Source organism: Anser anser (assembly GCF_964211835.1).
Source record: "Anser anser genome assembly, chromosome: 23".
NCBI lineage: Eukaryota > Metazoa > Chordata > Aves > Anseriformes > Anatidae > Anser > Anser anser.
The window spans coordinates 1,702,870-1,729,969 of record NC_139744.1 but is presented as its reverse complement, the minus strand read 5'-3'; the positions used below and the strand labels follow the sequence as shown (position 1 = coordinate 1,729,969).

The window sequence follows — 27,100 nt, the reverse complement described above, 5'->3', positions numbered from 1 at the left end:
AGCCCTAAAGCTGCCAGAAAAGAGGGATAAAAATGCTGATTTCAGCTCTGTGGGTGATGGACATGAAGGACACGAGGTCCTTGCTGGAGCTGGAGAGCCTCAGAGTATCCCCGTGGGGTTGCCGGGCTCTGCGGGGGTCTCCAGCTCTTTGGTGACCATGCACCCGCCGTGAGGTTCCTCCCGTCAGCATCGTGGGGCAGGATCTGGTCAGCTGGAGGCGATGTGGATGCACTTATTCATAGCAGCTGAGAGCGAGGACCATAATTCTGTCATTTCGTGCTCGTTTGTGGGCCCGGAACGGGCAGGGAGGAGGGGTCAGGGTTCCAGTTCGCTCTGGGGGACATCTGAAGATACCGAGGTTTATAAGGTCCCTCATTCAGGGGCAGACAATAGGGCTATTGTGCTCCGGAGGAGATTAGCAGAGGTGGCTCTCAGGGCAGAGGGTTTTAATTGGGATTCTCATGGGAAAAGCAGGAGAGCTTTGCGGGTCAGATCCTCCGTGGGTGTAAATCCTCATGGTCCAGCGGACTTCTGGGCAGCCTGGTGCAGCCGGGAGGATTCATCTGCTGCCTCTCCGCGCTCCACCATGGCCTGCCAAGGATAATTACATGGAAATGAATCATTCTGAGGAAGCTCAGACCGAGAGGATTGAAAATCCGCTTCAGCCCTGGCCAGCTCGAGGGAGAAATCCCTCTGCCAGGGCTCGGCCCTTCTCAGCGGCGTCCGCTGTGAAGGTCCTCGGGTCCCCAGCTCTGCCTCCCGTCTCTTGCAGGTCCCCTCGGGGCTGGCCAGCCGACCATGAAGTTTGTGATGGACACGTCGAAGTACTGGTTCAAGCCGAGCATAAGCAGGGACCGAGGTGAGGCGGCGAGCCCGGGGCAGCCCCGCACCCAGCGCTCCCCGGAGGAGCTCGGCTCTCGCCCCACGGTGACTCGGGGATGAACCCCAAGTGCCCTGAGGGGTGCTGGGTGTGGAGAGAGCCACGATGGGTCTGGGGGGCTCAGAACTGCACTGCGTGCCCCTGAAGTCCAGAGAAAGCTGCCTGGCCATCCTGCCTGGCAGGGCAGATTGTTTCTGGAGCTACCAGGAACAAGTCCCCATGGGAGCTCAGCAGGGCGCACAGAGCAGGGCGCACAGAGCAGGGCGCACAGAGCAGGGCACGGGGGTCCCATTCTGCTCTGCTGAGCCCCCTTTGGTGCTTTGACAGCAATCCAGCTGCTGAAGGACAAGGAGCCGGGCACGTTCGTTGTGCGGGACAGCACGTCGTACCGGGGCTCCTTCGGGCTGGCCATGAAGGTTCCCGGCTCTCCATCCAGCAGCCAGACAGGTACAGGGGCTCCCTCGGGACGGTGGGGATGCATACGGGGGTTGAACCAAAATGAGCCCAGCTCTGCAGTGCTGAAACAAGCCCAAAAGCTGCAGGACATGGCTGGGTGAGATGCAGGCAGCAGGATCTGTGCCTGCCCATCTCCTCCCTGTGCCAGCACCAGCTGCGGGCACCCTGGGGACCCCGGGACGGGCAGGGGTGCAGCGGCCGTGCTCACACCGGCGCTGACGCTCTCCTCAATGTCACTCGAAGGCGAGGACAGCAGCGAGCTCGTCCGGCATTTCCTCATCGAGTCGTCGGCCAAAGGGGTGCACTTGAAAGGAGCCAGCGAGGAGCTGTATTTCGGTAAGGACAAGGAGCTGTATTTCGGTAAGGACGGGGCCATCGCCGGGAGCGGGGCTGTGCTGCACGCCAAGCCCACGGGGGTGGGGGAGAGCCCTCGTCCTTCACCGTGATGCCCCCAGGCAGATCTCCTGCACCCTGCTCCCTCCTCCTGCGGTCTCAGGGGCGCTGCTGCCAGAGTTTGCATGGGTGGGGGATCGGTGGCACGCGGCCCCGCTGACGGGCAGCTCTGTGTTGCAGGGAGCCTCTCCGCCTTCGTGTACCAGCACGCCATCACCCCGCTGGCGCTGCCCTGCAAGCTCTGCATCCCCACTCGAGGTAAGCCACCGAGGCACAGGATGCTGCGGGGGGGGGGGTGACCCTCCGTTAATTGCTTTAAGCAGTGCTAGGCTCCTGAGTCCCTTGTGTAAGAAGGAATTTCGGCAATAAAACTTTGACCTGCGGATGTCAGAGCTCCCGTTTGTTGTCCGTGCAGATCTCGCTGATGAAGACAGCCCTGACTGCGCCCCGGAGCCCACGCTGTCCCTGCTAAAGAAATCTGCTGGTGAGGAAAGGAGCAGGTGCCGGTGGCCATGGGACGGTTGAGCTGACAGTAGTTCAAGCTCTAGGCATGCACACATTGGGTTTAGTCCCCACGTATCAAACACCGACCTCTGTTTTTGGGCATCAGCTCTAACACTGCTCACAGCTGGAGCTGAAAAGCCATCGCTGCAAACCAGCCGGCATCCCAGTGCTCTGTTATGATGCCGCTCTCCTGTCTTCATCACCAGGCTGGAGATGCTGCGGCTTTTCTTCACGTCCTCAGATCGTGGGCCTGCAAGGCAACCTGATCTTTATAAACAAAGGACAATTTTTGTCCTCGTGACAGTGAAGCAAAGCTTGCAAAGGCAGTTCTCGAGCTCCCGAGGCTCATAAAAGACCCCAAAGCCTTTTAAATTAACCCAGTTTTAAGCAGCCCCTGATTTCTAAGCCTCTCCCCTGATTGCCTTCAACTGGGGCATTGAACATCTGGAGTTTCTCAGGGAGGGCCCAGGCATTTCGGGGCTGCTGAGAGCCACTGTAGGGTTATGTTGATGCGGGACCTCGTGGGAGAGGTGCAGGGGGCAGAGGTCCGGGGTCTCTGCGGCCCCAGGGTGCACAGAGCCCAGCAAGGGGGGGCTGCAGGTGAGGACAGAACCACGGGGAGGACGCGGCGCCGACGGGTCACGGCGCAGTCACGGGAATCGGCAGCGGCTTTGTTTTGCTGGAAATTCTGGAAAATCAGTTGGCAAGCTGCAAAGTTTAGTTTGACCCAGAACAGGGCCTTTCAACAACGCAATCAGCCCGAAATGTCATGTTTTAGGTTGGCCTTAAGCTGTTAGCTGGCTTGGGGTACTTCTGCTTTTCATTAAAGGAAATATGTAATAAACAGAAAAAAAGAAAAAAAGAAAAAAGCCAAATCTGACATTTAGAAACCAGAAATTAAATACTCTGACTTTTAAAACAATTAGTACAAAGGATTAGAGTAAACCAGAATAAACTCGCGGAGAATTTCTGAGTCACCCCATCTTTCGTTTGCATCGCAACAAATCCGACCCAGGAGCGTCGGCCCTGCTCTGCAGGACGGCGCCTCCGTGCTGGGCACGGGGAAATGCTCGGGGGGGATGTGGGGGGATGCAGCCCCGTGCTGAGCCCTCTCCTCGCTGTCCCTGCAGAGTGCAACGTCCTGTACCTCAGATCGGTGAGCATGGAGACGCTGGCAGGGGCGCCGGCCGTCCAGAAGGCCATCTCCTCCACCTTCGAGCTGGAGACGCTGCCCACGCCAACCCTCGTCCACTTCAAAGTGACGGAGCAGGGCATCACGCTGACGGACATCCAGAGGAGGTAAGGGCTGCCGCCGCCAGGAGCAGGGGCAGAGGTGGCCGGCGCACGGCAGCGCGGCTCCCTCTCCGCGCACACCGCCGCCGAGCTGCCAGCTCGCCGCTTTGCAGCGTGCCCAGAAAATGTGGCCCGCTAGGACAAACCCGTGTTGCAATCGCGGGCTGGATTGGCCCCTGTGTTTGTAGCAGGAATCGTGGGCTGGATTGGCCCCTGTGTTTGTAGCAGGGAGCACGAAGCTGCTCCAAATGCAGCTGGTGGCGGTGGTCCAGGGGTCCAGGGGCTGCGCCCCAGATGCTTTCTGCCAGCCCCCCCCCCCCCGGAGAGGTGCTTGGATATGCACGTGCCCGCTTCTCCCCCCGGCTTTGCTGGGCCCTTTCCTAACGCCACGCTCTCCTCTGTCCCCGCAGGGTGTTTTTCAGGAGGCACTACCCCTTGGCCACCGTCAGGTTTTGCGGGATGGATCCCGAGAACAGAAAGTGAGTGTCTGAGAGGGGCAGAGCGGGGCGAGCCCCCCGGCAGGCACGGCCCTGCAGCCCCCCACGCGGGTGGAAATGAGTTAAGTGTCGCTTTTCTGAGCAAACCCCGTTCTCTCGTCCCTCCAGGTGGCAGAAGTACTGCAAATCCTCCAGGTGAGAGCTGCCTTGTGCAAGGCCGAGCGGGGGCACCCGACCCTGGGCAGCCGCAGGACCCGCGCTTACAAAACTTGGGGGGGGGGGGGGCGATGAAATGTGGTGGAGGGCTGAGATGTGGGACAGGGAGGAGGCTCTGGCTTTGCTCTGCAGGGTGAGGTGGGGGGCTGGGCCACGCCGCTGGGCTCTGCACCCCCTGAATGGGACCCCCCCCACCCAAGCCCCCTGCCCTAACCAGCGGCTCGCTTGCTCCGGGCTCAGGAAGTGAGCTTATATCTGGCTCTACCTTGCGCTCGAGCAACGTTTCACAGCCGGGGGAAGCCTTGCCAGAAATGCTTCTCCCGGCTGTTTTTCTTCCAAGCAAACGTGATTGGGGAGCGGGCCAAGGCGGAATTGCTGGAGCCGGGATCCGCGCGGTGGCCAGGGCCGCTCGGAGCGTGTGCCTCTGGATCCCTGGATGCGAGCTAAAGGCATCTCCCTCTCCTTTTGCCCAGGATCTTCGGGTTCGTGGCCAAAAACCAGACGGATTCGGAGAACCTGTGCCACCTGTTTGCAGAGTACGACCCCGTGCAGCCGGCGTCGCTCGTCATCGACCTGGTCAGCAGGCTGCTGCCGGGCCTGTAGGGGACGGAGAGTGGGGACACTGCGGGCTGGCGGTGCCCCCGCGCCGCTGCGCTGCTTCCTCGCCTCGTGCCGCCTGCAGGCTGCATTTCACTCTTATTTATACGTTTGGTCACGTTGAGATCTCGGGTAAAGACTTTGTCCTGCGTTGGGCTCGGGTGTTTTTCCCTGTCCCCCGCCCCCCCCCCCAGGCATCCAACGGGAGCAGTGCGCAGAGCTGTGCCCCTCCGGGAGCGAGGGGTGAAGCAGGCAGCAGCGCTCGCCTTCCCAAAATTGATGCCACCAAAGGGGGACAGGGGACACCAGGACAGGACCAGGAGCGTCCCCAGATGGAGCTGAGCTCCCAGCGCAGCAGACTCAGTCTTCATGTCCCCTCCCCATGGCGAGGGGAGGTCTGCGGGGCCCCCCCGTGACAGTAGAGCAGCTTCAGGAGGCAGCTCTGCAAGTCGAAGTGCATGAAATCACCGAGCCCGGCCGAAAAGTCCTGCTTCCCTCAAAGACTCAGCAGCACTGACGGGCAGGAACGTCAGCCCAGCAGGGATTTGCCTGCTGCTGGTAAATTCTCTTTGCCTTTTTTTTTTGCAAAGCGAGAGCTTCCAGGCCACCTCAGCACCGCGGCGGGCTGAGAAGTAAATGTTGACATTTTCATGACAGTAAAACGTTGGGGTTTTTGGAAGTGACCTGCCTGAATTCGGGCCAGATCCTCGGATGACGTAAATTGGCGCAGGGCTGTGGAAGTCGGTGCTGCTGTGATTTACACCAGCTGAGGCTTCAGCTCCTGCCGCGGCGGTGGAGCAGGGTGGCTCCGAGCCCACCACGTAATCGTCTCCCCCAGCACTTGCTTCCCCGGTCCCTCTTCCCTGTGCTAATTTCAGAGCGTGTACTAAGCGACCCCGCTCAGGGGTGGTGTCAATAAACCAGAGGTTTGTTTATCTGACCGCAGTCACTACACTTCAGCAGCCGAAAAATGTATTCTGCTGCCTTACGGTGCCCAGCCCATGTGCGTATTGCTCATAAAAAAAGGCTTGCCATCCTCCAGCAGGACTTTGAAACGGCGTCCAGCTGAACGGGCAGAGGTGAACGTAGCTGTAGGAGTGATGAGAGCTGCAGAGTGGGATGGGGGGGGAAACCAAAGGCTTTGGCACCCCCAGCTGTGCGCGTGGCCGAGCCCTGAGCAACCCGTTCAGCCCCCAAAACCATGCAAATATCAACGTAAAGGTTTAAGTGCGATAGCCCCGGGATGCTCGGTGCTGTTGTGCATCCCTCAGCTCCTCCTCCTGCCCTCACCACCCCCCAAAACTCCAGCACCCCCGGAAGGGCTCAGCAGTGCAGGATGGGACCCGCTGCAGTGCGGGCAGCTGCCAGCAAGGGGCCCCAGCATGATTCTGTCCGTCCGTCCGTCCGTCTATCCTGCCCATCAGCCGGGAGCCATAAAGGGCCGAGCCGCCGGTTCTTGCCGAGCTGTTTTCATTAAGCTGCTCTTAATTACGGCGGTGACTGCTCACCCCCGGGACCCCGCGCTCGGTTATGCAACCTGCAGCTGAGCACCGCTTTAATTCCTTGTATTTATTGCTGTGCTGCTCGCGACGGCAACGATAAGCACAAGGGGAACAGGGAGATTCAAAGGCTTTGGCTCCAAACGGCTCCAAATATGAGCTCTGCTGCTCCGTCGCCGCCAAGCCGGGCCCCCTCCGCTCCCCTTTCATCCCAAATCCCAGCTCTGCACGACTCCAGTAACAAACCTGGGGGGTTTATCGGCTTTCTGGGGGAAGGGGGCATGGGCTGCTTTGCCCCATTCAAACCCAGATCACTCGGGGACAGGAGCAGGCCTGGCTCCAGGCACCATCTTCCACACGTGGAATTTTTCCTTCGCTGAAAACCCTTTTCCAGGGAAGCGCAGCGGGAGCACGGGCCCGGGCGCTGCAGGGGGAGTTCAGCCAAAACCACCTGGATTTAGGGGAAAAAAAAACAAACAATTCTCTGAGCTCCTCATGGTTTCCAAAGTTTGTCCCGGGCTTCCTGGAAGCGCAGCTCTGGGTTTTGGTTCCTGGGTCCGGTTCCAGCCGTTTTGTAACGAATCCAGACCCCGTCCTGGCTGCGGCTGCGGGTTTCTACCAGCGGTCCCTGGCGCACGATGCTCAGCGCGTGGCCGGGCTGTCCCCGGCGGTGGGGACAGGGTCACCCCGTGCCCACATGGGGGTGACACTCGGAGCCCTGATGCAGCTTCTCGGCGGTAGCGGGGCAGCTGCTGGGGATTTCTGTGCAGAAACATCCTCGCCCTGTGCGGGTTGGGAACGGGGAGCAGGAGCCAGGGGCTGGATGGGGCCAGGCTCGGGGTGTAATCTGCAAAGGACGGCAAAGCTTTTGATTTCTAACAAAAGTCCATGTGCTCCCAGCTGGTCTGATTCCTTTTCCCCCTCTAATTGCTCCAAACAAGGCTTTAAGTGAAGGAACAGCCTAACGCAGCTTTGGAGATGGAGCCGCTGGCACGGGGACGGGGCAGGAGGCTCCCCAGCGCCCCGCGGCCGCCGCCAGCTCTGTCCCAGGGGTGTCCGACAGGCTGTCCGTCCGTCCAGATGTGTGGGGAAGGGGGGGGGGGACTGCCTCCAGCTGCTGCAGGCGGAGAATGGCTGCACCCCAGGGGTCCCCAACACTCGTGGAGGGTGTGGGAGCATTCGGGAAGGGGCAAAGCCGCAGGGCACGGACAAGCCCCAAAGGAGAGCCGTGGCCGCAGCCGTGCCGGCGCTGGGCTGGGGCGCTGGGCCGGGCTCCAGGAGCGCTGGCGTCTTCCCTGGTCCGGCTGCCGATCTGCTGCGCCAGCAAATTACAGCGCTCGCTCGTCCGCCTTGGCTGCAGACAGCCCCAGGGCTCCGGTGTTTGCACAACCCGAGCACCGCGGCCACGCAGCCCCGGCAGGCGCAGCTCCGGCTTGGCACCAGCCCCGCTCCACACCTCCGGCCCCCGGGGGAGCGGCGATGCCGGATTCACAGCCGTCCCCACGCGACGTGACCGCCGGCATCGCCGCCTCCCCGCCGCCCGTTTGCTGCAGACACCACCATGAAGCTGGAGGTGCTGAGCCAGCCGGGCAGCGTGCGGCCACCGGCATCCCGCACCCAGCCTCCAGTACCCCGAAACCCTCCCCAGCTGCCGTCTGGCTGCGCAGAGCCGGCGACGCTCGGTGCGTCCTCGCTGTGGCTCAGCGTGCTGCCTGGCCCCGAGCACGTCGCCCGCCGTCCCTGTCCTCCCCTGAACCTCGGAGGCCGCCCAGCGCCCGCTCCCAGCCTGGCACCGTCTCAAGGCACGGCCGCTGCTCCGTGGGGTGACGCTCGTCACGTCGCGCGTGGTGCCACCGAGCGCTTGGCGCAGAGCTCTTCGTTTCCCACCCCCTCCCTGCTCAGCGGTGCCGGGGCTTTGTGGGGTCCTGGGTTTTGGGGGAGGGGGGGGGGGTGCTGATCACGCAGGACCCTGCATGCTCCCGTGTCCCCCTGGCTGAGCGAGGCCAGCGCTGGGGCTGGTGGCTGCAGCCACCCCAAGTGTCCCCTGGGTGCTAGCTCTGCTCCCGCAGCCCCGTCCCGGCACGCACAAAGCCAGAGCTCCCTGCTCAGGAGATTTTTCCATTCCCAAGGCACCGGGAGGCAGCCCCCAGCCTCCTCCAGCTGCCCCCCCACCAGCCCCTGCAAAGCCCCAGTGCACTTGGTAGAAGCACATTAAATAACAGGGGAAATCAAATACAGCAATTACCTTTCCTTTTTTTTTTTTTTCCTGTTTAACAATACAAAGCTTCAAGTTTACTGTAACAGAGGGACGGTGCTACACACAGGAGTCTGAAGGGATGGGCTCGTCCGAAGAGGAAATGGCAAAAAAAAAAATAAATCACATCGGCGTGGAAAAAAGACGACAGGGTTAGGTAGCCTTACGCTGGTATATGATCATGTGTAAATACAGCCTTAAACTACAGGAGAGACGATATAAAATGCTGGAGCCCTGTGCCAAAGACAAATCCCGACGCTCTCACGAGCACCAAAACATTTCGCTCCGATTTGGGCAGCGCCTCGGAGCGGGGAGCTGCAGAAGCCCCCCCGCCTTTGGCGAGCTTTCCATTGCAACCCACACGGCGGTTTCTTACCTAAAAGGACATTTAGAGGAAAAGTTTCCAACCCAACCGGCTCCTGCAGAAGAGCTTCGAAATAATAATAATTAAAAAAAAAAAAACATGCTACAAAAATAGTGAAAATTTTTCAGCTGAAAGTTCTGTGCTGGCAAAAACTGCGGATCTCGTGGCACCGAAACACTTCAAAACTTCATCTGGGTTTTGTCGCGTTGGCCAAGCTGGAAGGCGAGGAGACAAAACCTCTTCCTGGAGGGGTCCCGTTTGGAGAGATGAAGGATTTCAGCCCAAGGGGCCGGTTTGACAAATCCCACCAACGTTGGCTCCTTAATATTAAAACTCTTTGGGGGAGAACAAAGACCCCAGAGGAGCCCTTCCTGGTGAGGAGGCGTTTCCTGGCCACCCCTCATCTCCCCCCTCCCCCTGGGCCCCAGTGCCCGCAGGGGACGCGTTGCACGCCCGGGGACGCCCGACCCCTTCGTCCTCTGACCCTGGGGACAGGGCAGGAGGGAAGGAGAGGACAAGAGGAAAAAAACGCTGCGGCCACCAGTGCTGTCCCTGCGCAGAGGAGCAGGACAGGGACGCGCTATGGGGTCGGTGGGACCCAGACTATGGGGTCGGCGGGACCCACAGGCTACGGGGCTTTGGGGCTGCATCAGGAAGAGCTGACATCGCTGGTGCCCCATCCCGGGGTGAAGGTCTCTTATTGCTCTCTGTGGCTGCGACCCCCATCCCCACGCACGCGCGTTGGGTGCAGTGGAGCCAGGGCAGGGCGATAGCGGGGTGCTCCTTTGGGCCCCCCCCGCAGCGGCACAGGCTCCCTCCTGTCCCTGCCTGCACGGCTGGGGGGGTGCTGAGGCACTTCTCGTCCTGCCACACTCGGGTCTGGTGTGGAGGGAAGGCACTGCGGCGGGGGGGCTGCCGTGCACACCCCGAGATGCTCGCATGGGCGCAGCCACCAGGCAGCAGCGAGGGGTGCAGCAGCGCGTTTTGGGTGCTCTCTTTCACGCACCTCCACCAAAGCAGCCTGGAACCAGCCCCGCTGCCATCCTGGCAGCGTCAGTCCACGCCAAGTGTCCGTGCAGGACGTGGGTGCCACCAGCATGTGCCAGGGACCCCCCCCGCGGGGTGGCAGGCAGTGGCCACGGCACCGTGCCCCGTGCCATGGGCAGCTCGTGGCGCAGAGCACAGCGGGGATGGAGGGGGTGCGTGTGGGGGTCCCCCAGCCCCAGGAGCTGCTCGACAGCCGTGTCCTTTCTCCTCCAGTCCTACGCAGCCCCGGCGGGCGTCCCGGCCACGGCACGAAGCGGGGCAGCCGCGGTGACGCTCACATGCTGTCCGCCGGCTGGTGACAGTCCAAGTCCCCCTTCAGCTCCAGGAAGCCCGGCAGCTTCACCCCCGTCTTGCGGTCCACGCACCAGCACTTGCCCCGCTGCCCGTCCAGCGCCGGGTGACACTAGAGGGGACACCTTCGGTGAGGAGCGCCCAGCCTGGCCCCGTGTGTCCCCCATCCCCGTGGGCTGCCTGGTCAGGGCTGGACGCGGCAAACCAGGAGCCCTCATGGTGGCTTTAGCACCCGCGTCCCACCCTGGGGGCTTTTGCAAAGAGCCCCGCAGCACCCCAAGGGTAGCTCCCATTGAAGCCCCAGCACCCACCCATCCCTCCCAGCTCCACAGAACGCCCCCAGCCGAGCACCCCCCGGCCCTGCCTACCTGCTTGGGGTGGAAGTTGCCGTTGCGGTCGCAGTTGGGGATGGGGATGACGTACAGGTCCTCGTGCGTCCGCGTCTGCGAGGCCGCCAGCCTCTCCAGCGCCCGGTGCAGCTCGCTCTGGCACGAGCCCTGTGCCTGTAGGAAACCGGGGCTGAGCCCAGAGCGGGGCTGCCGCGTGCCCCCCGCAACCACCCCACAGCCCTGGAGCCACCCCATAAGCGCTGCCTTCAAGCCTCCCTCGTGCCCCAGGTGCCAGCATGCGGCTCAGGGCACCCGGTGCCCACCCTGTGCCCCCCACCCCAGCTCCCTGCTCCATCCCCGCCGCGCTCACTATGGGCCTCGTCTCCTCGCGGTGGTACGGGCTCCCGCTGTTGCGCATCTTGTTGCCGTTGTTGACCCGCTTCGCCTGCTGCTTCTGCAGGCATTTGCGGTCGTGGATGCTGCAGGGGCTGAAGCTGTTGTTGGGGTGGTCGATCTCCTCCTTCTCTGCAAGGACACAGACCGCACGGGGCTCAGCACCGTGGGGCAGACGTGGGCACAGCACATGGCCGGCGCACATCACCCCCAGCCCTGGGTCCCAACCCACACAGCACAGGGACAGGCTCTTGGGAATGTTTATGCCCCATTCACGGGCTTGTTTCCACGTGGCTGTTATTGTAGGGTTGCAAATCCACACCGCGGTGGTGCCAGGCAGAGCTGCATGGCACAAGGGTGCAGCGTGGCACAAGGGTGCAGCCCCCACCAGCCCCACGCCACCCAGTGCAAGGGACGGGAAGGTGACCCCGGGATGCGCAAGAGCACCAGCGAGACCCCGTGCCCCCCGAAAGCTGCCTCTGAAAAGTGGTAGCAGAAACAGGACCGCAGCCCGGCCGGTGCTGAGCACCCGCCAGGCTGGAGGCGGCACCCGGCCGCGCTCTGCCCGGGACGCACGGCCCCGGCCCCCCCTTGCTGGGACATGAAAGCAAAAATTCCAGGAATAAGACAGTTCACCTCCCGCTGGCCAGCTCGGAAAGGCGGCGCTTGGCATCCTCGCCTGCACCACGAGCGGAGCCAAACGACAATCCCAGATGTTGGCAGCTGGGAGGGGAGCGTCATGAGACCCGCGCTGCTCGGCGCGGCTGCTCTTTAAAAAGCTGCAGGTTCCCCCGCTCCCAGGCCCGGTAACGCTCTGTGTTTGTACCGAGCGCCGCTTTTCCCATTGCACGGGGGGGTCCCACATCGCATTCTCGGTGCCTGCTGGAAAAGGACGGCACGGCGGGGGCGCACGGACCTCGGTGGGGAGCGCCGTGCCAAGCACAGCCCGAGGAGCTCTCGGTCCCAACCGGCTCGGGCTACAGGAGGAGCGAGGAGAGGACGCCCTGCCCGGTTTTATCCCGGCTGATCAATACTTTGTCCCCGCTGATCGATACCACAGCTTCCCAAACAAGGCTGGGTCACGGCACAACGTGGGCGACCGCATCCAGGGGCTGCAAACCTGCGAAGGTTCGTGGCTCCCGGCGGCCTGGTTAAAGTTCACAGCCAGTGAAGCCCGGATGACAAGCCCTTTTCTCCGCTGTTTGTGTTATTTGCTTTTTGTCTAATCTGTCGTTTTTTTCCAGGAAGTGGCTCATGCCCTTGACATTTGAAACACAAACTCAACACCCCGCTGCGGCGCGGCTCCAGGACCCCTGCGCGGAGCGGTGCCAGCGCGGTGCCAGCCCCGGTGGCTCCGTGTCGCAATGCCGCAGGCTCGGGGGGCTCGGTGGGGGATGCTCCTTCCCAACTGCCCCCTCCCGCAGCATTTCAGGGATGTCTGGCCCCACTGAGGCCACCACACCGAAATCCCAGCGCTGCTCCTGTATCACGGAGCTGGCGGGGGAGGGCAGGGCACCGGGAGGCACCACCAGGCTCGGACGCTTCCCGCTCCTCACCAGGACCTGGCTCGGTGCTGGGAACCCCTCGCCCAGCCCAGCCCAGCTCCCCTCCTCCCCGCCAGCCGCCGTCAGTGTCAAATCTCTCGGCTTAAATAAAACCAGATGCCAATAACATTCTCATAAGGTCCCGTGGAACGCGCGGTGCCTCCGGGCAGCGAGGCAGCTCTCAGCCGGCACCCGGCGCGGGGATGGGCTCGGAGCTTGGTCCCCACCCGCGGCCCCCAACCCAGGACCCCTCCCTGCCGCAGGGATGGCCGCGGTTCAGGGGGGAGCTTCCCACCCGGCGTGCAGCAGCCCAAGGAGCCTCTCGCTTTCCTGGCGCTTGGCAGTGCTCCTGCACCGAGCTGGATGGGAAAACTCCTTCAAGTCGAGCACAAAGCCGTGGAAAAAGCAACCTCCTTGGAGCCTGCCCCCCTTATCCCCCAGCAGCCTGGGCTGTGGCTGCAGGGCAGCCCACGCACTGGCCACCAGCACCCTTGGGTGCTGCCGGGCACGGTGTCAGAGCCACGGAAGGGGCAGGAGAGCGGGGTGCGCACTTGGCCGGGGCCTTGGCTGGGTTTGGGAAGGACTCGAGCGCTGCCCTCACCCCATCTCTTGAGGACAACGTTTTCCTCCTGGCCCCAGGACAGGAGGAGACACAAGCGAGTCACTGAGCGTCGCCTTCAATTAACGGGAGCTGTTAACGAGGTCAGTCACGTGCTGAGCTCGTGACTCACGGTGCCGAGCCCCTGAGCAAGTGGTGACGGACGCCGGGCTCCACACGGGAGGGGAGCTCGGGGATGGCGAGCGAAGCCTCAGAGCCAGCGTCTGGGGGACAGGGCTGATAGTTGGGGACACCCGGCACACATCCAGGTGGTCCCAGCTGGCCGCATCCTGCCCAGCACCAGCAGCAGATGCAGGAGCATCCAGAGGGCCAGGCCTCATCCCTCCTGCTCCGTCCCCACTGCACAACCCGGGGCTGCTCCCCTCAGTGCAGGCACGAAGGTCCCCACGTGTCCCCTGGGCTGGCGGGGGACATGTCCAAGGTGACAGCCGCAGTGAGGCTCAGCACCCTCCACTTCTCCGCCCAGCACCCCAAGCACGGCCCATGGGTGGTCCTGGCCGCGCAGCACCGGCTCTCTTGGCTGCCGGGGCTCTCCACTTGGCAGGAGTCGGCGCGGGGAAGCGCGCGCTCATCCTGCCGAACGCTGGCCCCAGGGGAACGCGGGGAGCCTGGGGAGCCACGGCCAGGGCCGTGCGTGCCTCCCCCAGCCCCCCCTGCTTGCTGTGCACCCCTCACGCTGCTGTGTTGCCCCTGTGCGAGCCCCCAAATGCCCAGCCCCACGCTGAGCCTGGGGAGATCTTGGAGACCCCGTCCAGCCTCTGCCGGCCCCGTGGCACAGCTGGGACAGGGCAATAGCCCTGCTCGACCTCCTCACCAGGAGGAAAGGGACAGGGATGAGGCATGTGGGGTGCAGAATGAGCTGGGTGCTGCAGCCTGGGCTGCCGAGGTGCTCCTCCCTGCACGGGGAAGGGAGCAGGATCCGTCCCACCCAGCAAGCACCGGGATGCTCGCAGCTTCCCAGACGCTTTTCCTAGGTCACTTTTTCCCCAGACATAATTATTTACCCAGCATTAAATCACTCCTAATGCGTGTTGGGGAGAATGTCCTTGCCTCTTCCTGGATGCCACCCACAGGTTCAGCCGCCCGCACCTCCCCGAAGCGGCGGCACCGACAGCCCCAGACAGGGACATGCAATGGGGCCAAGCCCGTGCCACGAGCCAGCCTGGTCCCAACGGGGCTGGACAGGATGGGACAAGCAGATCCCCCTGAGACCAGGACCTCGCTCTGCAGCAAAAAGCCGCAGCTGTCACCTCCAGGAGCACGGCTCCCAGCGGGATGTCCTGTGGGCAAGCCTGGAGCTGGGGGATGGGTGCAGGTACCAGGGTCCTGCACAGGTCCCCAAACCCACGGCCATGGGAGAGGGGCGTGGGGCAGGAGAGCGGCCACCTGCTCTCTCTTCCCCCAAAGCCTCCGGCCCTGCAGGTGCTGCTGGTCCCAGGAGGGGCGATGGAGCAAGGAGCCCTCCGAGAGCTGACCCCAGCCCAGTCCCCGTGGGACCCAAAGCCTGGAATTCAGCACCCCTGGCTCAGCACCCCAAAAGCATCCACCGGACCAGCCCCACGCCCCCAAATCATGTCCCACACCCCCTGTAGCCTCAGCACCCACACAGGCACCAGGGAGCATTGCTCCCGGTGGCTCCTGCACCTAAAGAGGCATTTAATTCCTTCTGCTTAACCAGAGGGGACCCGCTGGACGCACCGGCCGTGCCACGGCACACGGGCAGGGCTGTGCCACTGCTCATGTCCTGGGGAGCGATGGAGCTGCAGCCTCCAACCCTGCTGCTCCTGCTGGGACTGGGACCCGTGGCTCTGTCATCCCACCAGGACCTTCCCACCAGGACACCCCGGGGAAAGGGGCTCGCTGCTGCCCGCTGCCCGCTGCCCCGTCCTGCCACCTGCAACGCCGCCAGCAAGGTGCCCGTCGGGAGAGCCCGGCTCCCACAGCCACCCACCCGTCCCCAGCACGGCCAGAACAGCACAGGAAGAAAGGGAAAATACTGTAAGCCTGTTTCCTAAAGGCTCTGGGAAAAAATGCTGCGTTACACGGGGCAAAGCCAAAAGCAACAGGCCTTGGCAGCCCGACACAGCCCTGGGCCAGGGAGCCCAGACAGCTCCTGCAGGATGTGGGATGAGGACAAGCAGGCAGGGCAGGGGGTCCCGCAGCAGACCCTGTGCCGGGCACTCACAGCCGAATCCTGCCCCTGGGGAGGGGCAGCTGGGGGGACCTCTGCAAAGGGTCCTCGTCACTGGTATGGAGGAGAGAGGGGCTGGGATCTGGCCCTTGGGGCCGGCAGCACCGCAGCAGGGAGCTGGAAGAGCCACGCCGGGGAGCCCCGGGTGACCTGCATGGGGACATAGGGCCAGGGCACCTTGCGGGCTGTCCCGTGGTGGGTGCTTCCCCCCAGTCCAGGGGACGTGGTCCCAGTCACAGCCCATGGGATGGGGAAGGGGGCAGCATGGACATCCAGAGCGCCAAAAGGGCCAGATCTCAGCCCCCAGGAGCGGGTCTGTTCGCTCTGCCAAACCACACGAGCAGCTCTGGGGCGCTGCCCACGATCCCCAAACTCTGCCCGGGCACCATGAGGGTGGCAGAGGGTCACGATGGACACCGATGACAGGGCAGTGGGGTGGACAAGCAGAGCCTGCAGGCAGCGGGGCTGCAGCCCTTGGGGTCCGCCGGCTTGGCACTGCCCTGCCCGGCCGTGGGGTGGAGAAGGAAGGACACAGAGCCCCTGCACGGGACACGCCGACCTGTTTGCGAGGGAAGCAGGTGCCCCGCGGCCTCTTTCCTGTTTCCTCCCGGCCGTGCCGGCAGCATCCCGTGGAAGGGAGAGCTCAGGGGTCACCGCACAACGGGAGCTCCCCCGGCAGCAGGACCCCGAGCACAGTGCCCCACAGCACCGCGTGCAGCCGGTCCCTGCTCGGCCCGGGGGCTGCACGGTGCCACCGGCCATGGCACTGCAGGTGACGATGGCACCGATGTGACCCAGCCGTGAGATCCCCTGCCGCCCAGCACACAGGACACCAATCGGGACAAACCTCCTTGAGCTTCCCCATCCCCAAAATCCCCCCCCCCATCCCCTTCCGACCCTCCCCGAGCAGCAAGATCGGTGCCACCCCTGAGCTGCCAGAGGACCCCCACCACCACCCCAATTTGCGCATCCCCCAGTGCCTTACCCGGCGGCTGGAGGCTCTCCTGGATGGCTTCGACGTCGGCCAGGTCGGTGCAGACCCCCTGGCCGTGCATGAGGGTGTGCAGGGGCCGGGGCACGCCGCGGGGGGGGTAGCAGCGCAGCCCGGCCCCGCAGCGCGCCGTGTACACCCCGCACGCCGTGCCGCGCCCGAGCGCGCAGGTGGCGCAGCACCCGCAGCCCGGCTCCCGCACCAGCTCGGCGCAGCCCTGCGGGGCTTTGCAACGAGCCAAGCGCTCCTCCGAGCACGGCGGGCACTGGATCGCTTCCTCCCCTCCCCCGCCTTGCCCCTGCACCGGGGCAGCTCCCGGTGCCGCCCCCGCCGCCAGCACCGCCGCCAGCACCGGGACCAGCACCGCCGGTGGCAGCAGCGGCAGCCGCGCCGCGCCCCCGCGCATTGCGGCCCCGCGCTGCAGCGCTCGGGCTGGCGGCGGGCGCGGGGGGCAGGCGGCGGGGGCTTTATGCCGCCCCGTGGCCACACCTCCCGCCGGCACCGGGGCCACCGGCGGGGCCGCCCCCGCCAGCCCCGGCCCCCCCCCTCCCGCCCCCCCGGGCAGAGCCGCTGCGCGCAGCCGGTGCCGCGTTGGGCACCCGGTGGGTTCGGCGCTGCGGCTGCCGGAGGGGGCAGCGCCGGTCCCGGGAGAGCCCCCCCGCCCCCCCCCGTGTCGGTACCGGCCCCGGCGGGTCCCCGCTGGCAGCCCCCGTGGTGATCTGCCCCGGGGGGCTTCGGCACTGCTGTCCCCGAGGGTGTGCGCTGCCCGGTGCTGAGCTGCTGGGGGGGTGCGGGGGGGGGGCTGGGGTAGGATGGGATGGGGTGGGGTAGACTGGGATGGTATGGGGATGGGGATGGGTTGGGGATAGGGATAGGGATAGGGATAGGGATAGGGATAGGGGTAGGGATAGGGATAGGGATAGGGATAGGGATAGGGATAGGGATAGGGATAGGGATAGGGATAGGGGTAGGGATAGGGGTAGGGATAGGGGTAGGGGTAGGGATAGGGGTAGGGATGGGGATGGGGATGGGGATGGGGATGGGGATGGGGTTGGGGATGGGATGGGACGGGATGGGGATGGGGATGGGGATGGGGATAGGGATAGGGGTAGGGGTAGGGATAGGGGTAGGGATAGGGGTAGGGATGGGGATGGGGATGGGATGGGGATGGGTTGGGATGGGATGGGATGGGATGGGATGGGATGGGACGGGAGGGGATGGGGATGGGATGGGATGGGATGGGGATGGGATGGGATGGGATGGGATGGGATGGGATGGGAGGGGATGGGGATGGGATGGGATGGGACGGGAGGGGATGGGGATGGGATGGGATGGGATGTGGATGGGATGGGATGGGATGGGATGGGATGGGATGGGATGGGATGGGATGGGATGGGATGGGATGGGATGGGATGGGATGGGATGGGATGGGATGGGATGGGATGGGGGCATCCTGCAGGGCAGCAGCTGCACCGCAGGGGGCTGCATCCGGAGCCAAGGTCCCAGTGTGGGGCGAGCCCTGCCCCACTCCACACCCCACGGCCCTCAGGCTGGGACCATCCCAGCCCCAAGCGCAGAGACCCGAAGGCGGCCGGCAGAGCCCCGGGATGCTCGGAGGCTGTCCCGGCTCCCCAGCACCCCACATCCCCCCTGCACCCCCACCCCCCTGCACCCCTCCGGGCCCGATCCCCGCGCAGGCACCGCACCGGGGCCGATAAGTTGCAAGGTGCCGGCACCTAGCGGAGGAAAGCGGGAGGAAAACGGGCGGCGAGCCCCGAGGATGGGGATTGTGCCCGGAGGGAAGGGACCGAGCCCCCGGGGGCTGCTCTGCCCCTGCCTCCCCCGGCCCCCCCCCCCCTGCAGCCCCGGAGCCCTGCGGTGGGCTGCACGGCGGAGCGGTGGCACCTCGGACCATGGGCAGCAGCAGCCTGGGACGTGGGCTTGGAGAACCACGGGATGTCCCGAGTGGGAAGGGACCCTCAGGGATCACTGGGTCCAGCTCCTGGCCCTGCACAGGGCCACCCCCAGATCAGACCCTATGTCCGACCAGCAGGCTCGGTGTCCCTGGGGAGCCCGTCCCAGTGCCCGGCCACCCCTGGGTGCAGAACCTTTCCCTGACACCCAGCCTGAGCAGGGCGAGCCAGCGGGTTTGGGACTGCTCCGCGCCACCTTTGAGGCAATTAACGGTAATTAACCACTTGGACATCAGCTGAGGCTTCACCGCAGGGCTGAGCCGGGCTGCTGCAGGCATCAGAGGGAGGCGTGAGGGGCGTAATGCGGCCCCATGCCCCCCCGGCCCCCCTTGTGCCACTTTGGTGTAGCTCAGAGGAGCAGCAGCAGGCACAGGACCCTGTGCACGCCATCAGTGTAATCTGTCTCATTTGCCCTCAGTAAGGGGACAGCGAGGCGGAAGGTGGGGAGCAGCAAGGGGACAAAAGACACCCCCGCGCCGTGCCCGCAGCCTGGCCACGCTCGGGAAGGGCTGAGCCCATCGCAGCCCCCGCGAGAGGAGCAGAGCCAGCCCGTAGCGCTGAGAACCCCACGCTCGTCTCACGGCTGAGCACACCCGAATTTGGGGCCTTTGGTGCCAGCAAAGCCCCGCTGGCCGTGAGCAGGAGCATCTTCTCTGCCCCGTGAGGGAGAGCCAGGCAGTGCTGAGCCTGGGGGCTGGGGCAGCTGGGGGCAGGACGCAGGCAGGGGCCGTGTCCCCCACCCTCACCCCCCGGCCCCCTTCTCCCCCTCCCCAAAGCGGGGACCCTGCAGAGCATCGGCACCCGGCGCTGCCCCCGAGCCCCCCTGCCCTGCCTGGCACAGCCACGCGTGGCCGTGACACGGGGCAGAGGCGCCAGCCTTGACACGGTGTCCGAGCCAGGGCCAAACCCAAACAGGTGCCCAGCCCCGCTGGGGCCGCGGCACCTTATCAGGCCTTGGCAGCACTGAGCGCCCGCCGGGGAGGCTGTTGTGTCTGCGGGGCCGGAGGGAGCAGGCAGAGCGCCGGCGGGGGACGGGGACGTGCTCGCCGTGCAGCCCCGGGGGCTGTCCCCCCTGCTCTGGCTGGGCGCGGGTCCTCCACGTCCCCCAGCCCAGCACAATCCTGTGAGATGGAGAGGGGGCTGCACCCCACTGCCACGCTGCCCCCACCCCGAGATGCTCAGCGCAGCCCCGCTCACCTGCGGGTGATGGGAAGCCCCCGTGCTCCCAGGTCTGGGGCTCTTTGGGCTCCCAGACTTGGGGTCTTTGGGGTTCCTGGGGCTGGGGGTGCCCCGCTGGCTGCTGCCTCCCTGCGACACCCCAACAGCTCCGGAGTCACCCCAGCCCTGCAGAGGGGCTGCAGGTCCCAGCAGTGCCAGGGCAGACGGGGATCTGGGAGCTCAGGGGCTGCAGCCCCCAGCCCAAGCTGGAGCAGGGGGGCTGGGGACCACACGCACCCACGTTGGGGTGCTGCAGCCGCCCACCCTACCAGACCCCGATGCCTCCCTCGTGCTCTCCGCGCTCTCGCAGCCCCCTCCCCACGGCTCAGCACATCTCAGAGCCAGGCACCCATGGCTGGGCAGACCCCATGGAGCACCCAGACCTCCTGGAGCACCCAGACCCCATGGAGCACCCAGCTGCTCCCCACCGCGTTCAGTGCCCCCTGCTCCCAGCCAGCCCTTTCCCGCACTCGTAGTGGTTTTTACTCCCAATTTCCAGGCAGCATCTCCTCCCCCAGCTCCCTCTTCCCTGGCGTCAGCGGCTCCCTCCGCCAGCCCAGCCCTGGCTCCCTTCCCTAGGGTTCCTCTGCCTGCCCCCCCTGTCCCTGGCCGGGGCACACGGTGGCTCGGCCGTGAGCGCTCAGCCCCGTGCCGGATGCGGCCCGTGGGGTGCGGGTGCCGGGGCGGGCGAGGGGGCGTGTCGGGGCCCGCTGTGATAACAGCGGGGGCCGCGTCGGGGCCGCAGGAGCAGACGGCGTGGGCGAACGGCATAAGCCAGGCCCCCCCGTCCTTGGCACCCTGAGGCAGCAGCATGGGGTCCGGGGACCCCCAGAACCTCCTCCACACCCTCTGCATCCTCTGGGTGCTGGCCGGGCGCCTGCCCCCCGGCACAGCCCAGTGGTTTTACCCCCTGGGCTCCGAGGACACCACCCCGGAGCCAGGCACCAGCCCCACGGCCCCCACGCTGCCCACCCTGGATGGGGAGGAAGGTAGGTATGGCAGGGCGGGGGCACGGCACCCCCGAGCTCCGGCACCCCGGCGAGGAGGGGACAGCTCGGGGGCACAGCGGTGGCCACCCCTGGTCCCGGTCCAGCCCAGCACCCTCACCCTTTGGTCCCGCAGATGGAGACGCTGGCGAGGTGGAGCCCACGAGGAAGGTGCTGCTGAGCAAGCCCCCGCTGGCGGCGGGCTCCAGGAGACGGGAGCCCCCCTCCAGGGGCGCAGCCAAGGGTCCGGGCCATGCCCCATCGCGTGCACGAGCCCAGGTGCCTGTCCCCGGGTGGCACGCGGCCAGGAGCAGCACCCCGACCCCCCCCCCCCCGGCCCCTTCCAGATCTCCCCAGCTCCTCTCCGTGACCTTCCCCTTATCTGCACCCGGCCGGGCTCAGCCACAACAGCCCGGGCAGGGCAGCGCCTCCTGCTCAGCCTCCTTCCTCCTCGGCCCCTTGGAGAGCAGCTGCAGCAGCTCCTGGTGCCCCCCAGCACGGCTCGCAGGGGCCAGGACCCCCCGTGTCCCCCCCCACCCCAAAATCCCCTTTCTGAGCTCTCTCCGTCTGCCCTAGCACAACCGCCCCACGGCCGCCCCGCGGATCTTCGAGGGGAGCGCGGAGGAAGAGGAGTTCCTGCAGATCAAGGTGTGTGGGGGGGGTCCTGAATTGGGGGGGGGGGGGCTGCGAGGAGCAGCTGGGGACGGGCACTGGGTGGGCAGGACAGGGATGCGGCTGCGGGGGTCTCACGCTCAGTCCCCCCTCTCTACACAGAGCACAGCGAAGGGGCTGCCCCCGCAGGTGCCCCCGGCCCCCAAAATGGACACAGCTCTCCAGGTGAGAGGGGGGTGCAGGGTGTCCGTGCCCCTTCCCCGGACCCCCCCAGCCCCGCAGCTCACGGCTCACCCCCCCCCCTCCAGATTCACAACGGCTCCAGCTGCGTCTGCCCCGTGCGCCCTGGCCCTCCTGGCCCGAAGGTACCCGGCGTGGGGGGCTCCTGGGGGGATGCAGGGGGGGCTCGGGGACCCGCCGGGAGAGACCCTGCGGCTCCTCTGGCTGTGCAAAACCATTCCTACTCTGGGTTTGCATTCTTGCTTTGGGGTCTGCATCACGGGGACAGTTCAGCTGCTCCTTGGCAAGGGGTGGGCACGGGATCCAGGCTCTAATTTTCTCCCGACAGGGAGAGAAAGGTGACCGGGGGTCCCCAGGAGACAGAGGCCAGCCGGGGCTTTCTGGGGAGAGAGGAAAGACGGGCAGCCCGGGACAGCCAGGTCACCAGGGGCCCCGGGGCCCCCCTGGTCCTCCGGGACCACCGGGGCCACCGGGACCACCAGGTGCTTGGGCAGCCAGGAGCCCTCCTGCCTCCGCTGCCCTTCCCAAGGGATCAGAGAATGAGGTGAGGGCTGGGGCAGGGGGTGCTGGGGCGGGGGGCACGGGGGGCGATGCTGGCACTGGCCGTGGGGTCTGTCCCCAGTTGGACCCGCAGGAACGGGACACTGGGGGGGCACTAGGGGACGTGACACATTGACCGCCCCCTGCTCTCTCCTCTCTCCCTCCAAACCATCAAGCAGCTGGGAGCATCCAGCCCTGCAGGGAACCCAGGCCCCCCAGGCCCCCCAGGGCTGCCCGGCCCACCCGGCCCCCCTGGCTACCCAGGCCACGAAGGCTCCCCGGGGCTCCCCGGGCGGGAGGGGCAGCCGGGCCCCCCCGGCCCTCCGGGGGCTGTGGGACCACCGGGATTTCCAGGGGCCGAAGGAGCTCCGGGGTCCCCAGGCTCAGCTGGGCCCGATGGACCCCCGGGGGCACCGGGACTCCCAGGCCCACAAGGACCCCCCGGGGTCCCCGGGCACGAGGGACCCCCCGGCTCCCCGGGACCCGCAGCTCTCCCTGGCAAACCAGGGCTCCGAGGGGAGCCAGGATTCCCCGGATTAAAGGTAAGGGGGTCCCACTTCTTCCACCCACGGACCCCAGGGACGGAGCAGGGGGCTGCCCCAAGCCCCACACCCTGCCTCTGCGGGGTCCGGGGTGCCGTGAGCCCCTCCGTCACCTCCCCACGTGCTGTGTCCCGGCAGGGTGAGAAGGGCGAGCACGGGCTGCCGGGCATGCCGGGGAGCCCCGGCCGGATGGGAGAGACGGGCTCCCCGGGCATGCCCGGTCCCATGGGGCCACCGGGGCCACCGGGGGACTACAGGGTGAGTAGGACCCGAGGGCTGGGGGTGCTTGGGGTGGTGCTGAGCCCGGTGCTCACTCCAGCACATCCCCTCCTGCCAGTGCGAGTCACGCCACGGAGGGCACCACGGATCTGCCGGGCCGCCGGGCCCCAAGGTGAGGTGGGGAATGGGGCAGTGAGGGTTTGGGGGGGCTTCAGGGGCTGGGATTGCCCCTGGAGCTCACGGGACCGCTCTGCTTTCTTCCAGGGTGAAAAGGGCGACCCAGGAGAGCGGGTTTGTACCGGGGGGGCTTCCTTCATGCCCCAAGAGGGAACCCTGTGCACTGCCCCACATCCCCCCCATGGCAGGGCAGAGCCAGCCTTCGCCTCCCCACGCTGGCACGGCCAGAGGGACCGGTCAGAGCCCCCACAGCGGGCTGGGACATGGTGGGGGCAGCAAGTCACACCGCCCCGTGTCGCATCCAGATGCACAGCGCACACCAGCACACACCAGTGCACACCAGCACACACCCATGCACGCCCCCGCCCCTGCACCCCGCACAGGCTCTAACCCTGCCCCTCTCTCTGCCCACCCAGGGGTGCTGCTACGGGGAACACGGGTGCAAACCTGGCCACCTCCCCTTCCCCGGCACCGGCAGCCAGTCCAGCTCCTGGGTGCCCATCAGTGGGTACCAAACGGTGAGTCCTGGGGGGCTCGCGGGGCTCAGGGACCCCAGCCCAGCCGTGGGGGGCCGAGCCCAGGTGGCGGCGTGACCCACACCACCCCGGCTGCCCCACGGGGCTCGTGGCTGGGACGGAGAGGGGGCAGATGGAGACCGGCCTCAATCTTCTCTCTCTTCTTTACAGCACAGCAAAGAGGAGACGGAGGTTTATGGAGCAATCATTCCCCACGTGAGAGACCGCGCCTGCGCGATGGGGGTGTCTTGCAGCTGCCCCGCAAAAGGCAGCCCCGAAACACCCCAGCCCCATCTCCGCACTGCTCGTCACCGCAGGGTCCTCGAGGTCCCCCTGGGAACCCTGGCCCCCCCGGCCCGCCCGGTCCCCCCGGAGCTCCGGGTCTCCTCTACCTCAACGTAAGGCGCAGCAGGGGCAGCGTACGTGGCCGTGCTGCAGCGCACACGCACGTGAGCGTGCACAGAGCCGGGGGCTCCCCGCGCCTCAGCCTGTCTTTGCTTCCAGAGGGTGTACCCCATCCGCACCCAGCCGCCCTGCAAGGAGCCGGTAAGCGTGGCATCGCTGTCCCCGTCCCCTCCCGGGGCACTGTCACCGCCTCAATGTCCCCAGGCAGCAGTAACGTCCCCATTTGCACCCGCAGGCAGCAGCCGACGCAGGCTGGGCAGCAGGTAAGGGACTTTTTTAGGTGTTTCGCGTGGGTTCCAGCCTCCTTGGGAACACCTTTGGGAGGCCTCGCGTCCCTGCCTGGGTGCATTCCCCGCATGGCGCACCCAGGGCTGCGGGGCTGTCCCGGCGTCCCCAACCCCACCGGCACCATGTCCCCGTGGTGCCGGCGTGCTTTGTGACCCCAAATCCTCCCCGGTTTCTCCAGATGCTGACGCCTCTCGGACGGAGCCGCCGGAGCCCCGTGCTGACCTCCGGGTGCGTGCTGGGCTGTGCCCGTGGCGTGGGGTCAGGGCGGCCCCACGGGTGGCAGCTCGGCCGCGAACCTCTCCGTCCCTTCGCAGCGCCAGACGTGGGTCTTCAGGTCCAAGGAGCTGATGCTGAAGTCGGGCAGCGCCGTCCCCGAGGGGAGCCTGGTCTACGTGCGAGAAGGGAGCAGCGCCTTCCTGCGCACCCCCAGGGGCTGGAGCAGGCTCCTGGTACGGTGCACGGGGGGGTGGGCAGGGAGGGGGGCAGGTTCCAGCCCTGGCAGCCAGCTCCGGGATGGATTTGGCTCCTGGGGAAGGAGCGAGATGGTTCCCCCATAACCAGTCCTTCTTGTGGAGCAGCTGGAGGACTCGGAGTCGCTCTTTGCTGGTGACGACCCCTCTGCCTCCACGCCGCAGTACCAGGTGAGTACCAGGGCTGGAGCCCTTCTCGGCTTGCCATGGCGGGGGGACAAATCCCCTGGGACTGTCCCCCCTTCTCAATCCAGGAGGCGAAGCGGGTACAGACGCGGGGTCCCAACACGGAGCCCCCCGCGGGAGCCCAGACGGACTCGCTGGTAAGTGCTGCTGGGCCCGACCCCGGTGACAGGGGGAAGGCCGTGCCACGGAGATGGCACAGGCAGCCCCCGGGGTGGGCACCGGGATGGATGGGGAGGGGGCTGCACCCTTGGCACCGGGGTCGGTGTCCCCAGGCTGCCCCGAGTCCCGTTATCGCAGGTCCTGAAGGAGGAGGGACCGGGGCTGCCCAGGATCCTGCCGACAACCGTCGCCCCCAGGATGCCTTCTGTAAGCGCTGCCCCACAGGGGGGCTGCTCGGCCATGGGGGGGGTTACAGCAGTGCCCGGGGACCCCCCCATGTCCGTGGGTCTGCACCCTCCCTGGGACGGGGAGAGGAGACCCAGGGGCTGCAGTGCACTGGGGGTAATGGGACCACGGGACGTGCCCCCAGAGCCCCCGTTCCCCCCATGCCCCCATCTCCCCGCCACCCCCTGTGTCCCCAGCTCCGCCTGGTGGCCCTGAACGTGCCCCTCTCCGGGGACATGAGCGGCGTCCGCGGCGCCGACCTGCAGTGCTACCGGCAGTCGCAGGAGGCTCGGCTCTACGGCACTTTCCGGGCTTTCCTCTCGGCCCCCACGCAGGACCTGGCCTCCATCGTCAAGAGGACGGACAGGGCCCTCCCCGTGGTCAACCTGAAGGCAGGTGTCCCCGTCCCCACGGGGCGCCCCCCCACCCTGCGGCGGTGCAGGGGACATCGGTCAGGGCGTCCCCCTGGGGGGCACGGGCTCGTGGAGAGTTTTCCTCCTGTCACTCGTCAGATGGGGGAAAAATATTCAAAGTGGTGGGAGACCACCTCGTGCCCCGACCAGGGGTGGCAGCAGGATTCTGGGGAGGGTCCGGGGGTGCTCAGGGACAGTCCCACGCTGGGGCTGCTGCGTCACCGCCACCGCACTTGGGTCTTTGGGAAGCTGAGAGGAGCCAAAAGCAATTTGTCACCAACGTGTAGTGGGGACGGGGGGCTTCAGGCAGCACACACGGGGTGCCAAGAGGGCCCCCCCCAGACCCATGCCCCCAGCTGAGGGCCACCAACTGTGTCCTCAGGGCCAGCTGCTGGCCAGGTCCTGGAGCTCCCTCTTTGATGGCCTGGCCGGAGCGGCCCCACGGGGCCCCATCTACAGCTTCAACGGCCGCAACGTCCTGACCGATGCCCTCTGGTGAGTCCGGCGGCGGGGTGGGCGCCAGAAGGACACCCCCAAACCCACACACCCACACCACAAACCAGGGCTGGGCCTGTGGTGCGTGCCCCCACCCCTGGCTCCGGTGCGAAGGGTGGGAGGACACGGAGGGCTCGCCGGGTGCCCCTGTCACCTCCGTGCCCACCCGCAGGCCTCGCAGGCTGGCATGGCACGGATCCACGGCCCGGGGCAGCCAAGCCCGCAGGCGGGACTGCCAGGGATGGCGAAGCTCCGGCCCCGGGGAGGGCTTGGCGGCCCCGCTGGGCGAGGGCAAGCTGCTGGCGGGGCAGCGGCACAACTGCTCCGAGGAGCTGGTGGTGCTGTGCGTGGAGGTGGCCTTCCCCTACCGCCACATGTGGTGACGGCCACGCGGTGGTGGCATCGCGGCACCGGGGGGCCCGCGGCCCCAGGTATCCCATGGGGAGAGAACTGCAGCGTCAGGGCTGTGCGAGCACTGGGAGCACTGGGAGGACATCGTCCCCATCCCGGGCACTGGGAGCACCGGGATGACATCGTCCCCATCCTGGGCACTGGGAGGACATCGTCGTCCCCGTCCCGGGCTGTGCTTGGCCCCCAGGCTGTGCCCGGCCACCTCCATTACCTCAAGTAATGCTAATGCTGCGCCTTCCCCAGAAATAAAGATGTGGAAAAGTTGGTGTTTTGGACAATGCCCAGCTTCCCGTTACTGGGGGGTCATTACCGGGACAGCGGTGAGGGGCTGGGGACGGGTGTGCTGAGCCTGCAGTGTGGTGTCGGGGGATGCAGTGTGGGGACAGGGGGAGCAGTGTGGGGATGGGGGGAGCAATGTGGGGACGGGCGGGACACCACAAGGACCATGAAGTCACAGCCACCAGCCTGCCATCGACTGTCACCAACAGGGCCGTACGGCAGGCTGTCCCGACGAACCAGGGGCTAGAGGGGGGGCTTCAGCCACAGCCTGGCCCCCCGCCCTGCTCACTGGGCCCCACTGGGTCCCAGTTGCCCCCAGTCCCTGCCCACTGGTTCCCAGTTCCTGCCCACTGTGTCCCATTTACTCGCAGAGCCCGCTCACCGGTTCCCAGTTACCCCAGACCCCGCTCCCTGGCTCCCAGTTACCCCTCAGACCCTGCTCACTGGTT

At 66.2% G+C, this 27,100-nt stretch overlaps 3 protein-coding genes and 1 long non-coding RNA gene across 10 annotated transcripts in view; 3 read left to right on the top strand and 1 right to left on the bottom strand.

Moving 5' to 3' along the window:
- Positions 1-8,672, top strand: part of TNS4 (tensin 4) — a 29,324-nt gene extending 20,652 nt beyond the window's left edge. For all 6 annotated transcript variants that reach the window (XM_083809134.1, XM_083809132.1, XM_083809130.1 and 3 more), the window contains 9 exons: positions 773-859; positions 1,208-1,327; positions 1,580-1,672; positions 1,910-1,987; positions 2,145-2,213; positions 3,364-3,532; positions 3,937-4,005; positions 4,132-4,158; positions 4,653-8,672. In XM_083809134.1, coding sequence (XP_083665260.1) covers positions 773-859; positions 1,208-1,327; positions 1,580-1,672; positions 1,910-1,987; positions 2,145-2,213; positions 3,364-3,532; positions 3,937-4,005; positions 4,132-4,158; positions 4,653-4,782 — 842 coding nt within the window. In that variant the 3' untranslated portion in view covers positions 4,783-8,672. The remainder of the gene's footprint in view (positions 1-772; positions 860-1,207; positions 1,328-1,579; positions 1,673-1,909; positions 1,988-2,144; positions 2,214-3,363; positions 3,533-3,936; positions 4,006-4,131; positions 4,159-4,652) is intronic.
- IGFBP4 (insulin like growth factor binding protein 4) lies at positions 8,509-16,747 on the bottom strand. The gene is made up of 4 exons (XM_083809208.1): positions 16,293-16,747; positions 10,931-11,085; positions 10,600-10,734; positions 8,509-10,343 (listed from the first exon to the last, which is right to left on the bottom strand). The coding sequence occupies exons 1-4, from the start codon at positions 16,702-16,704 to the stop codon at positions 10,215-10,217; spliced, it is 831 nt and encodes a 276-aa protein (XP_083665334.1). The 5' UTR covers positions 16,705-16,747; the 3' UTR covers positions 8,509-10,214.
- On the top strand, positions 11,092-12,624 carry LOC310885642. Its single transcript, XR_014574881.1, has 2 exons — positions 11,092-12,081; positions 12,198-12,624. It is a non-coding gene; the product is annotated as an uncharacterized lncRNA (long non-coding RNA).
- Positions 16,748-19,489: 2,742 nt separating the features above from the next.
- Positions 19,490-26,652, top strand: LOC310885596 (uncharacterized protein). 2 transcript variants are annotated; one of them, XM_083809127.1, is made up of 23 exons: positions 19,490-20,478; positions 20,612-20,754; positions 21,052-21,123; positions 21,250-21,312; positions 21,396-21,452; positions 21,656-21,871; positions 22,044-22,409; positions 22,548-22,667; positions 22,747-22,800; positions 22,893-22,919; positions 23,222-23,323; positions 23,492-23,536; positions 23,638-23,718; positions 23,825-23,866; positions 23,961-23,988; positions 24,192-24,241; positions 24,328-24,462; positions 24,592-24,654; positions 24,738-24,806; positions 24,967-25,035; positions 25,251-25,445; positions 25,849-25,961; positions 26,134-26,652. In XM_083809127.1, exons 1-23 carry the CDS (start codon positions 20,301-20,303, stop codon positions 26,342-26,344), a joined length of 2,499 nt encoding a protein of 832 aa, XP_083665253.1. In that variant the 5' UTR covers positions 19,490-20,300; the 3' UTR covers positions 26,345-26,652. The 2 variants fall into 2 exon arrangements, with proteins under 2 accessions (XP_083665253.1, XP_083665254.1); XM_083809128.1 differs by having other exon boundaries at positions 19,503-20,478; positions 22,047-22,409.
- Positions 26,653-27,100: the final 448 nt, after the last annotated feature.